This window comes from Falco rusticolus, chromosome 8, assembly GCF_015220075.1.
Source record: "Falco rusticolus isolate bFalRus1 chromosome 8, bFalRus1.pri, whole genome shotgun sequence".
Classification (NCBI taxonomy): Eukaryota; Metazoa; Chordata; class Aves; order Falconiformes; family Falconidae; genus Falco; species Falco rusticolus.
In genome coordinates this window covers 16,591,429-16,607,310 of record NC_051194.1, presented here as the reverse complement: position 1 = coordinate 16,607,310, position 15,882 = coordinate 16,591,429, and the positions used below count along the sequence as shown (strand labels likewise).

The window sequence follows — 15,882 nt, the reverse complement described above, 5'->3', positions numbered from 1 at the left end:
AAAAGTGTTTCCCAGCATACGTTTGTGCCTGGGGTTGTTCCTCCCCAGGTGCAGGACATTGCACTTCAGTAGGTTACTATCAGCCCATTTTTCCAGCCATATCAGAGCATTACGTATGAAGTAAATTGCTACAGAATTATTTAGTTGTATTAGACTTAGTTGATTAAAAAAAGGGCTAGAAAAAAAAATGTACCTTCTGTAAGAGAAAACTCTGCCATAAGCATGAATTTTAATTAGAATTTAGTTTTTTTTTTTTAATATATATTTCAGAGCTTGTCGTCTTCCAGATTTCCTCAGGTACACTGAATTATTTATACAGTTAATTCAATGACAAATACCTCGCCATTAGCCTCACCAAGACATTGCTGATTTTCACAGTGTACACATCAGAGTTTTGAATGGCCAGTCGGCAGCCCTCTGAAACTCTGTAAGCTAAACGAACGAGACTCTAGAGGGAATTAAGATGGTGTTGAACCTCCTCCAACAATTTGGGACCAAAAGAAGACCCAACTCGGCCTTAACTGAGAAGAAAGAAATCGGAAATTTTGATCTGATTTAAACTGGCAGCATAGAATTAGCTCTCCATTGCTGTTCGTGCTTCTTCCAAATTCCCTAATCTTTTCAGAAACAAAGCAAGTGACATGGTATTCCTCTTGAAGACTTCACTTCTGCTAATGGATACACACATTTCTTGACTTTCCGTGAACTGTTCCACAAGCTTTCTGGCTGACTTAACCGCACAGCAAAAAGAAAATTTTAAAGTATTACATGTAGAATAGAATAATTTACTTGTGCACGCCATATTTTAAGATGGCCTTATTGTCTTTCTCTTGATCATCATTACAAGGCCTAAAAAGCTATCAGTAGAAACAGTGATTTATTTCAGTGCCAATGTACTTAGAACCCCTCATCATCAGTTTTCCCTCACCACTGAATGTATTTCTCATCACATGCAGGTGACGGATTCTAGAGCTGTGCTACACCTTTCTTTGGAAAGTTGATGATGGAGCTATTGTTTGTTTGTTCAGCTTTTTTTTAACTCCTACAAGTAAATTTTCTTTAGCTTCCACTCTTCATCAAACACTTGCAGGCTGTCCTTCAGGTCCAATTCATGATGCACGTTACAATGAGTCAACTTTGACCTGACATCCAGCTGCTTGAGAAAACCCTTTCTGTACCCAGCAGGGGAAAATCTTGTTGCCAAAACAAAACTTCTGAGCACATGCTCAGTAGAGGGCATCCTTACACTTCACTAGCTTCAGGAGCTGATGACTTTCAGAGCATAATTCCTGGAAATTTTTCTTTTTCCAATAAACATTTCAGACTGATGATTAAAATGGAGGCGGGGAGGAGGGGGAACAGCAGCTACTATGAACCCTGAGGGCAAAAGGGCCTTTGATCACTCTGAGGGCAAATTAGTTAATTTATCATGATCCGATTTTAATTATGTGTAGTATTAATATACCCAAGGTGAAAGAATTAGAGATGCTCTATCAGATTATCAAAAGAGTAGGCTGCCTTTCTGCCAACACAGAAATATTTTAATTGAGCTCTAAAACTGCATGCAGAAATGTTTCCACAGACAGGCTATTCCACAGCCCAGTGTATCTTCCTGCCAGGAAGTTTTATCTAATATATAACCCAAATTCTAACTTTTGTAGTTTGATCTAATTACTGTTAGCTATATTGGCATACATCATTCAAAATAATTCCTCCAAAGTTCCTGCTGCTAACAAGAAAGGAAATGCTTCTAATCCTGTTCCAGCCCTGTTCCTCAATTAGCCAAACTGGAAAGCCTCTCCGTAACCTGTCAGGATCTCCATTATACCACTGGCTCATATAACAAACTGTGAGCACAACAGAGTATTTTCAGAACCATAATCCTAAACCAAAGCTGCCTTTCAAGGGAAACCTGGATTGTAAATCCCAAGTTGTGGTAAAGCAGAAGAAAACTGGCTTCCTTTTAAGCTGGGTGTGCCTCTGAATGCCCCCCACCCCCAAACCCTGATGAGTACCCTGGAATATGACATCGGCAGAGCAAGAATCCCACATCCCTTGCCCACTCAGGGTCCCTGTGCTGCGCAGAGCCCTGGCAGCTGGGAAAACCCAACTCCAGCTGGCATCACCTACTGCAGGTGTAGCTCCAGCTGTGCGCTGAGCGCTTGGTGCTCCTTCTGAACTTGAGAATACTGGTGGGTTTTGGATGCTCCAACCTCAAACCACACATAGCTTAGAGCAGACTTGACCTAGAGGGCTCCAAGATGAAAATAACCTCAAAAAATAATTGTTTGTTGGGTTCCAGTGTACACATAGATACCTACACAGCAACCAATGGCTTTTTAAATCATAAAAATTTGCAGTCACTGAATTCTTGCCTTCGCTTCTCCATGGGTTATAAGAGCATGTGATTGTAGTAACATATCCCATGAGGGACAGTGTAAGGATAAGCTGGCTAATGTGTGTAAAGGCGATTAGAGGCTGACGTGAAGTTTTAACAAAATCACACACAAGCATACTCATTAGCTCTTGTCAAACTTACATAATGTCTAGTTTTGATACAGGTTTTATACTTGAGCTTACATGAGTCACTCTGGCCCCCATCCACAATAGATTTCAACTACTCATTACATTTAATGTTCTAAAACTGACTATTGTACAGGCTCTGGGAATGTATTTTTCTGTGCCATGAGTATTCTGGGTATTTATATTGAGAACTTCATAAAGTCTTTTGTCTGTGCTGAATTAGAGACCCCTGCTGAGGCTTGTTGAGGCAAGCTAAATTACATGATTTGCCTTTGTGCTGTGAAATACTTGTATTATCTTAAATGTCACGAGCCTGATGCAGTATCAAGTCACAGGATTTGTAATTTTCTAAAAGCATTTTTTTTCTAAATGTTTATTGCAGGGAGACACTTCTCTTTTCTTTCTATTTTCTTTCTGTCTAATTTCAGAGATGAGTTTTCTAAGACAACTCAAATAAACAGCCTTTCAATCAGTCAAGTGCACTGTCCTGACAGTGAACTTCTCTAGAAATGTATTTTTCTTGTGAATTGAAGAGAAGTCATACTGAAGCAGATAGCTAGCTTTCTCTCATTCATTATCTTCAATGTATTGTGCCAAAGAGAATTACCGCCAACTGTACTTCTTGGTGGGGTTACAGCTATATAGTAACAAACTGAAGGGCAAATTTTGCCTTCTGAGATATGCACAACTCTCTTTTGAAAGCCAAGTGGAAATAAATTAAAATGTATTTTAAAAAGAATGTCCCACTTTGCATAACAAGGAATTCCTCCTTCAATTCACCTTAGTATTCTATACTGCTATGGGTTGCTTCTTTTCCTTCCCCACCCAATTTTAGTCTAGATGATTACATTTAGAGAAGAAATGTGATCTGTGAAGTGATATTAGCAGTGGTTGCTTTTAATTTTTTTTTACCTGCCTCCTCCTATCCTTTCCATCCTGATCAAATCCAAAACAAAGCAGTTCAGCAAAATTTTGGCTATTTCCTGCTTTTCTTTCTCTGAAATTACATAATTCGTCTTGTCAATAAAAATTATAAACATGAGGAGAGTAAATTTGAATGGATGCAAAAGGTGGGCTTAGAGAGGAAGAAGGAAAAGAAAAGCCTAGAAAGAACAACATCAGTGGGCAGTATGGACTTCTCCCAGGGCTGCTGCTGCAAAGGCCAGAGTCTGTACTTGGACACCTCTCCCAAATTATCCCACTGAGTTCAGGACAAAGGGCCCTCAAACATGAGCTCCTGGTATCAACTGCATCTAACATTCAGTGAAACTATTCTGTAGAAAGGAAATACGATTTTTGCTATGCATTACATGGTCCATTTTACTTGAAGGCACTGTAAGGTCTAAGGTGAAATGTAGTTAAACATACACAATTTATGAAGACTGTTCCGAGATACTAAAAATATATTCCAATTTAGGAACAAGCAAATTATTACAAAATAATTTTTGTAAAAAGATGGGTATAAATAGCCACTGTAGGGTTTTCCTTATGCAATATGTCCAAAAAAATACAAACTAAAAAAGTAAGGTACCTTGTCTTATTCCTCAAAATATCATCTATGAACCTTTAATTTCCTAAAATAAATCCACGGTGAATTAAATGGGTTATACATGTCTATTGGGGGGATTATACATTGTAATCACAATTATGGGTCTTAAAATAAAGCTATTTCTAATCCCTCCAAAAGATGCTTAATAACTATTAGATTACTGAGGGACTGATTAAGGAAAGGGATTAGATTTAGAAGTGGCCACAGTGAGTAAATTAGGCAATTCAAACATGTTTTGGAAAACAGAAGCATTTTACAATTTTAAAAGATCTTAGAAGTGAGTCAATGACAAAAGCCCCTTACCTTTCAGTTAATTTCCTCCTTAAAGATAAGTAAATAAACAGATAAATAAGAGACTCAAGTTTTTTCAGCAAAGTAGCCTATGCACCAGAGCAACCCTAAACAGGTTTGTAACAAAGACCCAGTTAAGCCCATATCTAGATTTGACACGTGATGGTAAGGACAAATACAGGTGAATTTCCCAGTGCTACCTCGAATCATGCACAGTTCTACTTAACAGCCCTAAGAGGAGAAAACAGCTTTGGACCCTTCTTTCTGCTCTGGAATCCCATTTTATTTATGTGAGTAATACACACTGACATCTCATTTAAAATGAAGATTTGTAAGTCTCAACAAGACAGGGGCACATCTGCCTCTTCTAGGAATAAACCAACTAAAAGGCATTAATCTAAAATGGAAAGAAAATATTAAGTATAATATTCCTTTTTTCTCTTTTTGAACTATGGTACAGAGTTCGCATAGTGGCAGATAATAAGACAAAACAGGACAAATGGGAATCCCTTCGGAGTCAGTGGCAATGCTCTTCTTGACATCCATGAAATGAAGATTTGGCCCAAGGCCTTTGAATCTGATTGTGAGATACAATTATAATAAGAATGGCTGAACAGCAGAAGAGCTCCAAAATATGTTAAATCTGTTGCTGCATGGGGAAGAAGGGAAGACAGAAAATGACAGTTCTGTTTCAGTGACATGCTGAAGCAACTGCATTTTAACAACGTGAATAGATGGACAGGAAGGAAGGAGGTTCAGCTGTTCAGGCAAGGACCTCATTTAGGCAAAAAAATGGTATTTTTAGCTACTCTAATGCCTTTTGAAAGACAGCTTGCATCATCATTACTAGTCCAGAACTACTTGCTTATGTTAACAGAACAATGTTCGTGATGGGGCAGCAAATGAGTTCAACATTCTGCTGCAAATAAACATGGCTGAGTTTCAAATGAAAAGAATGACTGGGAGGAGAGGCGATTTCTTTAACTTTTAATAATCTTGCACTTTATGTGAAATATGGAGTTCTGGTAACTAGCTGAATCTTTGATTCCCATATTACAGTTTTCAGCTTTGCCTACGGAGAAATCTTAATTTTACCTGTTTCTTTATATACACAGTCACAATATGATCTCCGTGCCGGGAAGGTGATGGAGCAGGTCACCCTGAGGGCCATCACACGGCACGTGCAGGACACCCAGGGGATCAGGCCCTGCCTGACAGCCCCGATCTCCTGCTACGAGCAGCTGCCCGGCCTGGTGGGTGAGGGAGAGGCTGTGGCTGATGTGTCCTGGGCCTTAGTGAAGCCTCTGACACCGTCTCCCACAGCCTCTCCTGCAGCCACCGGCTGCTCATGGCTGCCCGGGGGGCTCTGCGCTGGGGTCAAAGCTGGCTGGGCGGCCGGGCCGGAGAGCGGTGGGGAATGGAGTCACATCCCGCTGGCCCCTCAAACCCTGGCTTCGGGTTTGGGCCCCTCACGGCCAGAGGGACATGGAGGGGCTGGAGCGTGTCCAGAGCCGGGCACGGGGCTGGGGAAGGGGCTGGGGCACAAGTGCTGGGAGGGGCGGCGGGGGGAACTGGGGGGGTTAGTCTGGAGAAGGCTCCGGGGGGACCTTATCGCTCCCCACAGCTGCCTGGCAGGGGCTGTAGGCAGGGGGGGTCAGTCTCTTCTCCAGGTAACAAGTGACAGGACAAGAGGAAACGGCCTCAAGTTGCACCAGGGGAGGTTTAGGTTGGAGATTAGGAAAAAATTCTTCACGGAAAGGGTGTTCAAGCATTGGAACAGGCTGCCAGGGAGGTGGTTGAGTCACCATCCCTGGGGGTATTTAAAAGAAGTGTAGACATGTCACTCAGGGCAGGGTTTAGTGGTGGCCTTGGCAGTGACAGGTTAACGGTTGGACTCTAGGATCTCAAAGGTCTTTTCACACCTAAATGATTCTACAATTACATAAAGGGCAGCCTGAAGAACAGAGCATGCATCCCTCCCTTCCTCTCCCTTCCTGCACACTCCCGTGGTCTCCCTGTTAGCATTAATAAACAGCTAGGTCACAGGACGTGTTCCTGGCCAGGCGTGCAGTGAACCAGACACGTAAAGAATAGTACAGCTTAAGGCAAAGGCAGAACTGCACTCTAAGAGACTAAGTATTAAGTGACATTATATTCAGTTTTGAGTTTTGTTGTAGCTCTATTGACCGACAGTTTGACAAACTGATGGGAATGACAATGATTGTCTTTCCAGCACATATTGGAAAGGATCCCATGCCATCTGAAAGTAACCTGAAACTCAAAATACCATCAAGCAAACTGAAACAGCCAAAATCACCAAGACATGCCAGAGACCGAAGAGTGCTGCAGCGCCACATGGCCTGTGGCTAATTCTCAGCCTGTGCCACCTGCACCCTGTACAAAGCACAGCCTGGCTGAATTGAATCAAAGTGTTCGGTTTTTCAGGTATACCTTGCAAGCGTGTGGAGAAAGGGCTAGGTGAACAGGTGTTGAACACCTAAGCTGCCTTATAGAAAAACTCTACAGAAATGTAATATGGATGAGACTACTAAAGAGTAGTAACGATTGTTGGATTAAAGTACTGAGCTAAAGATCGTAAAACAAAGAGATTAATTTCTATCTTTATCATAAAATCCCTATGTGAAAATGTGCAGGTCAAGTGGACTTTTCAGGTTCTTTGGGACCTTGGAACAGGCATAGATTTTCAAACTACCTATATGCTCACAAGAAGCAATGAGCAGTAACCCCTTTGGCCTCTGGAAAAAAACTTACTTCCACCTGCAAGTGTTGAGAACACCTGAAGAGTTCTCCTCTTAATCTTTCTAGCCTTCAGCTAGACCAAACAGTTTTCTTTCAGGCGCAACTATGGTAAATCAGAAACCACGCACCTTAAAATTATGTCTGTTGTGTGGCATATTTATTCTATGTATTCTTTGACTCCAATGAACTATTTGTCTTCCATGAATGTTGTGATTTTAAATTGGGATGAACAGCTGAATGGTCTCACTGGTCATTTTTCCCCTGTTTGCCCGTCTGTTTTACAAGTGCAAAATATTGTCTTGGGTAGGTAAACAAGCACCTTATTCCAGTATTTCTAATAATGTTTTCCAAACTTATTCCTTGTTTTGTGGAAAACCTGATGATACATCCATTTTCAGTTTTTCATTTATTATCTTCAGAGCCTGTAAAATTGGCACACCTAAGCAGTTCACCTTTTAGTTTCTTACACTGCATATTAACAGAAGTTTAGTGGGTTTTGTTGTACAATTAAATGCCAACTAATGTAATTTGGTAGTCAGATTCTGCTCTTCACAATTCAGTAAAGCTATAAAGCAAGTTCCAGTCTTCTGAAACTGAATTGGCTCCAGCACATTTAAAATATTTCCGTAAGCACTGATCACATGTGAAACCAAGGAACCAACAGAAGATTTACAGATTAAAACTAGTGGATGCTATTCAGACATAGTTAATATCACATAATCAAAACCAAATATACCTGTTCCTCAGTTTGGGACTTCTCAACAATTTCTATACCCTGAAATCTTACACAAAATTAAAGCACTCATCCTAATCAAAATTTTACCCTAGAAGCAGCTGTTCAAATAAGCCAGATGTTTTTTTGCAGTTTTAGAAAAAAGCGTAAAACATTTCTTAATCAGCAAAGAGATGTGCTCTTTAGATTAATTATTGGCCAAAGAAAAGTTAAGGAGTCTCAAGGAAGAAAGATGTGCCTGATGTTTGATTTTTAATGAAGAGCAGAAGCTCATGAAAAAGAATCTACATGACTTACTAAAGACATTGTAGTGAAAGGAATAAGAAAGCTATTTCAAATGAAGAAGATAGTTTAGGCAATCTTGTTTAGATGCTACAACTTCTCAGAACTGCTTTCAGCCCAGTATAGCCTAATACACCATGGAAGGCTCTATGAAACAAGATAAACTAAAGCCATCTTTGAAGGTAAACACAGAACACAAATTCTATATTTAATAGGGATATGTCTGATAAAGGAGAAGGAAAATTGAAGATGGATGTCAGAGTCTTCCCACAGATGACTACTCAGCATCCCTCCATCAGCCTGTCCAAGTGGGGCATGTGAACTGTGCAACGTGACAGCAAGCTACAACCATTCCCACAGGTTGTGCACATGAAAGTGTGACCCGGGCCTCTAACAGTGAGCAGAAAAAGTATTGCTAAATATCCTGCTCCATCAGCTGCTATGCTTGTGCACATGGGTGCAGTAAGTTGTTTTGCAATTCACATGTGCCAAGAGCCCATAGGAAGAAGTTCTGGTCTACTGGGCCATGCTCCCCACCGTGGGCTTCAGTGGGATGCAGGGTGGGACTGAGCCTGCCCGTCCGCTCCTGACGCAGGCATTGTGGGTCACCACATCTCTCCACAAGGCCACAGCTTGCTCAGTCTCATTTGTTTCAGAAGAAATGTAACACCACCACTTGACAACAATGACAAAGTCCTTCTGAAGGAAAATGGCTCACGAAGAAAGCGTGTATAACCCGCCGTTCTTTAGGGACTGGGAACTGAAAGACTTTTGCTCACCTCCCTCATTATCCTTGTTATCAGCACAGGCGGTTTCCATGGCAACGTTGCATCCAGGCCCCCTCCAGCCGGTCTGGCAGACACACTGCCAGCTGTTCTGACCCAGCGTGCATCTCCCATTGCCATTGCACAAATCAGGGCAGCCATCTGGTTGAAGAAATGGAGAAGGTAAGTACAAGACACACTCATTCACAGCGCCACTCAGACTTCTGACAATATTACTGTGCAGACAAAAAGGCTCATTCCTGCTGGTGGAACAAACGCTCTCCTGGCCCAGAGCCACAGCCCTGGCATGGAGAAGGAGAGTAAAGGAAGGGCATGCCTCAGGGAAGTGGATTTACCTCAAGCCAAAAGGCAGGAGGAGTCCTACCGTCAGCCATAACACATTTTAAGAACCCTGTAAAGGTTCAGACCTTGACCTGCTAGAAATTAGTGTCTGCTGACAGAAGATCACAGCCTTGTATTTCCCCCATTTCATATATGTATATACATATACACATATATGATGGACAATGTCCTCTTCAAAAAGCATGTCAATGTTCAGAGTGCCTTTTATATTGTGCACGGCATAATTCTTCAGAATTTCTCTAAACAAAGTTTAAACAAGTAAGTTTTGACAATATTTTCCTCCTTTAACAGTAATTTTGGTCTTTTAAAATACTTATTTAACACTAACTTTACTTATGATGTAACATTTCATGCTTTCTGAAAGACACGTTAGAAGAGATACCCCACTAAAGATGCATATTTCGAATTGACTATGGAAATGAAGCAACATTGTATAGTAAGAGCTGAATAAGAAACAAAACCACTAATTAGCCAAGGGGCTTACATTTCTAGCAAAATGTCCAAGGTAACAGAATACCTTGACTACTTTTTCCTGAAACTAAATGAGTCTCAGGAGGCACTACTGTACCTTACTGAATATTCATTACTGAAAAAGGTAAGAAAACCAAATTCCAGCCTTGGTATATACAATCAAATCCATCAACACCCAATTCACACAAGCATGTGTATTTGCCCGTGGAGGCAACAGAAGATTTGAGAGTCCTGCAGCAGACCTCTCATAGCACCTCCTCATTAGCCTGAGCAGGAGGAGAAGGCTGTGTTGCCATACTGACAGTAGATGTTGGATCCCAATCATTCACAAGCTCTCTCATTTGGGTTGGAAATACAGTCTAATCGTGCCATCCCTACAACCACCAGAGGACAGAACAATTAATCTCATTGCTGTCAGTTTTGGGCAGAAAATTTAATCTCTAAACAGCTCACAAAGCTTCATGCTCTCTCATTATCCCCTCCACCAGCAGTGATGGGTGGTCACTGTCAGCATCAAGATCTGCAGGGACCTGCTGCAGCCCTCTCAGATCTCATCGCCTGGCTGGGTTAGTCCTTTGCATTTGCCACCGTGACCCCAGGCTGTGACTATTAATTAAGTACTCCACTCCCTTCCCCAGGCATTTTAAGAGCACCAAGGAACTAACAGGCACCCTACCAGAGTGTGGATACTCTTTTCACCAGCTGTGAGGAAGGCAGCAGTGGGAAATATCCTGAAAGCAAATAAATATGTTTTCTTTGGCTGAGCAGCACCACTTCAGATGTGTAGCACTGGAGAAGGACTAAGATGACAGTGTGTCAGCTTTGTGCCCCTTGGCCTCTGCAGGTGACTGGGAATAGGATCAACTGTCAAACTAGCGCAGCTTTCCTGCTAGTGCTGAGAGGTTGAACAGCCTTCCAGAAATCACTTATTTAGACTGCCTGCGTGTTTCTGTAAACCTGTTCAGAAAGTCACAGCTCTGACTTTGTGTCTCTTCCTACTCTTCCCAGCTGCCTTTGCTGCAGCCAGGTGATGTTACAGAAGTTCCTCTGACCCCATATTGGTTTCACACTGCTGCAGGAATTGCCCCCCGTGTGGGAAAGTGAGCTGCCTTGTATCCCTGGTACTCACACAACTGGTACCACAGTATGTAAGCATTCACTTGTACTTTTCCTCATTGGATTGTTACTTGATACATTCATAGTTATTAATTAAATTTTAATAGGACTAAGTAGTTCACAGCCACATTAATTTTCAATGTAATTCTGAAAGTTCCCCCCCCCCCTTGTTTTTTTTTTTTGTAATGAATGCTGGGTTGGTGGAAGGTGCTGGACTGAGACCTCTGAGACCTCAGCTGTCCCACAGAAAAGATTCTTTATAGATACCAGCAACCAAAGTTTCTGTGCATTGTCCTACCAAGGTGCCTGAACCTGCATCATTTCTAGCACTGGCACAGCAGCTTGCTCTCCAGCAGAGCTCTGTGGAGTAAGACACCAGACCTCTGTGAACAGGGCCAAGATCATTCAGTTCATTCTACACAGAAAGCTATCAGCAGATAGAAACAAGTCCTAGAGGTTTTTTTTCAGTGCTGTTGTGTATTAAAAAAAATAAAGTGCACCTTTTACTTAAATGTAAGGTTATATTGGAATTACATATCTTAGTTATAAAAAATTGCACTTACTTTTTCAGCACAGGTAATATGTTTTCAAGGCGTTTATTTTATCTCTTTCATTTGTTAGGTTGTTTGAATGACCAGAATGATAATGTTTGAAGGGAGGCATCATACAGGAGGACAAATTATTTGTTTTAAATGAAAAACAAATAGTAATTGTGACTATACACACACGGTTGGCTTTACACTGAGGCACTGAAGAGAATTAAATCACTGAAGCAGTTTGCTTTGCAGCATATGAGCAAGATGAAAACATGAACAGTAGGGAGCTAGCGAAAGCTTTGAAAAGTTTTACGTGCAGCTGGGGATTAATGGACATGACTTTGCGTTTAGCTTAAAGAGAGAAGCAAGCATCACTGGTATAGACATGGTGTTGCTAGGAAACACTATGCTACCTCCATAGGGTTTATTTAACTGTGGCCTACCAAAGACAGACTTTGTGTTTCAATAACATAAATATCAGAAGGAAGGGAAAAAAACAACAGTAGACTACGGTAAGATCCAAGTACTTTGGCAACAATGTCTTACTTAAAAGATCTGTTAAATTAATGATGTATTAACTTTCAAACCAGGCATAAGTAATGGACAACTATTTAGGTACTTTGCATGGTTATGTGTTTCTATACATGCATGTGTGCATATATGCATTTCTATTTATGTCTGTTTTTCTTCAAGCAAATATTTACATAGCATTATAGTCTGTTAGACCAAAATTTGTTTTAACAATGTGTTGGCCAACTAGACAACAGAGTTCCATTATGATCTATTAATAACAAGTTTTCTTCTAAAAAAGTTTACGCTTAGGCAGTGCACTGAATACCTTTATTTAAATCTTCCTACATGTGCATGTATGCAGTGATTAGTACCGATGAACATCTGCACACACAGCAGCTGCACGTGGCTAACAGGCCTTGATGGCCTTCAATGGGTTTGGACAGTGGAGAAGGTCACAAAGTGCCTAACTGAGGAACCTTCAGACTCTCAGCAAACACTCAGTGCTCACAGCTGGACATGTGGTCTTTGCTGGAAACGCACACTGTACAAAGCATATCCTACCACTAAGTGCTTTGTTAAAGCTTGCTTGCATTCTGCAGTCCTAGCTCCCACTGAGCAGTGTATAGCCTCCTGGGTGTTGTACATCAATTCACTCACAGAGTAAGCTAGTCAAAGAGAGAGTAAAGTAGTCACAGAGGGAAGGGCTATCAACATATAACCTTAAGAAGTAATCCACCATGGTATGAAGCTCTCAGCCACAGCACAGAAAAGGGCCCTTCATGCTAAGCAGACAGGTTGCTATTCCAGGTGCGTAGAGAAATTCTACTCATCTTTTCTATTACAGTATGCTTAATGGAAAATGTCAAAAAGCTAGGTTAAAGAAGAAGAAAGTGCTTGTTTAAAGTGCTAGGTTGACAACCTATTTATTCACAGAGCAGGCAGAGTATGGACAACAGCAGTTCAAGCATCTCACACTTTTCTAGCAATGTCTCTGCACAGGCTGCTGCTGCTAGAGGTGAAACACTAATGCAGCCCCCCTTCTCTTTCAGTCTCCAGCTTGCCTGCGGGACTGGGAACGGGGAGTTTTAGTACAGATACATATGCATTCACAATTAAAACAGCAAGAAAGATTTCAGTACGTTTTGCATTTTAGCTTTAGAAGTCTGTGACTAGTACTGTGAAGGATCATCAAAGTCAGAGAATGTTTCAAAATCAAAAGACTAAAATTCATTCCTCTCCATACCACACACAGACAAAATGCCCAGCATTTATGTAAAGTGAATGCTGGAAGACAGTGGTAAAGAAAAAGGAGAAAATAAAGGCATTATACCTCTGAATCTAATAGAGAATGATGTAAATTGGTGTTTTGTATGTATGAGATCCCAAAACACTTTTTAGCATTCTCACTGAACAGAGCAATCTCTATAATCTTGCAGTTCTGAAACACTACGACTAGTGTTTAATGCCTGAATTTATTTCCTCTCTTATTTTTTTTTCCAACTACCCAGCTAACTTGGAGTGACAGAACAAACTCATGAATAGATTTCACGGTGTTTCTCTTTTCTTTGTTCAAACAGGCCGTTACATTCTTAACTTGCTCATAGTTTAAAAAGCTTATTTCTTGGCATGTTAATATCATACCACATCTACACTGGTAAGTAGCACAAGAACGCTGAATCTCATGGATCACAAGGGCTTGAGGACACTCTATAACTCTACAATTTGGTAAGCAAAGATTCAGCATATTTATCTGTTCCCACGTGGACAAGGACACTAGCCCCCTTCATATCTACATTGTTTCTTAGCACTTGAAAGCCCTTCACTTACATTTATTTCCTCAGCTTATCCATTCCTATGCATGTATCACGACAGTATGTTAAAATGAAAGGAATTGTGGTGATACATAGTACAAATGATTACTGAATAATAAAATGAGAAGACTGTGGCTTAAGAAAAAAAATAAATTACCTTGGTATCTGTGCTATAAAATCGTTGAGTTACTTCTCCTAGGAATGAATTAGATCTCTGTCTCTTGACTATGGGTATTAGGATCTAGTATTGATGCTAGATAAGTAATGTAGTATCAGAAGAACAGGACACTATTTAAGAAAACACTGCGAGAAATGAGAACATGTCAATATGATGAGGAGTATTCAGTCAACTACTACTATATACACACACAATTACTACATTCATCTTATGTCACATTACCAATATTCTTGGAGAGGGATCAAAAAGGTTCAAGACCTTTGGATACTCAAAATAGGAAAAGAAAGCTTCTGTCTGAAAGCCCTTACAATCTAGGAGACAAAAAGAGCTTAAAATACTAGATTCTGCTATTTATTCTGTTATTTGGTTTTGGAGCTCCACATTGCCACAGTCCACGATAGGGCCAAGAAGATGCTATAACAATACACATTAAGGAGTTTTGCATAGCAACAACAGAAAAATAAATAGTGAGTCTAGAAAACAACAAACATTGCTGTTACCGAGGTCACTGTGAACAATATTAAGTCTACTGCTTCCTCCAGACCTATGTAAGCTTTATCTATTTCTATCATTTCATATTCTCAAAACTTACAAGAGATTTATGAAAAGCTGAATTTAACAAGAAAGTCTGCAGAATCATTATGAATAGTAAAGAAAATCAATATGGACAGAGCTTGTATCTAAGAAAGTGATAGTGCTGGGTATATTTACGAGAGAATACTCACAGGTTTCATCTACAATGAAATTATTCTGTGGCTAAATTGTAAGGTGATTAATTCATACTTGAACTCAGCAAATTAATTTCCAGTATCTAGGCAGTACACCAAAAATTCAAATCCAATTTTGGGTACATTCTGCACAGACTTCGTTTTCATTTCACTGATACTCACAAACTCCAGGTATACAAATACATGTGAACCCATCTACCCAGGCATATGCAGATTTTTCTTTGCATAAACTACTTTAAAGCTCCAAACCAAACATTTTAAGTAAATCCAAATATAAAGACACACTGTCCAATTAATTTGTGGTTTCAGTCTAAACCTTAATAATGATCAGGACTCCCACTTAAGGTAGGAGTAATCATTCTGGGAAAGAAGGAAAGAAGAGGGCAGCCAGGGAAAGAGAAGTTAGAGAAACATTGTTATTTTTAAAATTTTCAAACTCTGATGGAATAGGTAGCCTCTCAGTATAATTAAAGGAAAAAGGGGAATAGGGGACATGGGTGAAAAATGTGAAATCTCTCTAGGTGATATCTCATAACCGCTAAGAGGAGTGGAAATGGTTTTAGCCTCTACTCAGTTTGTACATGGAAAATGACAATGTAAACCAAGAGGTTACATCTTCCAAGTCCTTATCCAAAGGTGTCTACCAGCCATCTATCCTCCAAATTCCTCCAACCAATACCTTCAAGCACATAGAATGGGTTCCCAGCACCTCTCCCCATGTAGTGCACATGTAGTGCACCTATAGCCTGGAATGTACTCTCTCTTGTTTATCTTTCTGCCTAAGTTCATTTTACACATCCTTATACAAAGTCCACTGGCAGCCAGTGGAGTCTTTTCACTAACCTCAATTGATGCTGGACCAGGTGGTCCTACGGGTGAAGATGCCCTGCAGTAAAGAGTATGTTGTAAAGCAGAGTGGTTTTTTTGCTCAAAGAATACACGTGCGTTTCAAGGGGAACATTTAAATTGCATTTACATCCTTCTCTTCTCATTACAGCTGTTAACTACAGAACTGTAGCAAATAAAAGTAGTCTGGGATATGGTGTACCTGCAGAATATAGAGAAATGACATAAAAGTAGTAATGATAATAGCAAGTTTAATTTGGATTTTAGAGGATAATCACTGTTTTCATATTTTCTGTTCGTTCCTCCAGTGAGCTGCTGGTATGCCTATGGCTATCTAGCAAATAATATATGAGGTACATAGAACAAGGTACCTAGCAACACTGAAAATAAAATTATGCTTTTTATTTGCTATTGTTAT

General features: G+C 40.4%; 1 protein-coding gene across 3 annotated transcripts in view; it reads right to left on the bottom strand.

Annotated features, from left to right (window-relative positions):
- Positions 1-15,882, bottom strand: part of TENM2 (teneurin transmembrane protein 2) — a 698,113-nt gene that overhangs the window by 45,882 nt on the left and 636,349 nt on the right. For all 3 annotated transcript variants that reach the window (XM_037398907.1, XM_037398909.1, XM_037398910.1), the window contains exon 16: positions 8,918-9,064. In XM_037398907.1, the coding sequence (XP_037254804.1) occupies positions 8,918-9,064 (147 nt within the window). The remainder of the gene's footprint in view (positions 1-8,917; positions 9,065-15,882) is intronic.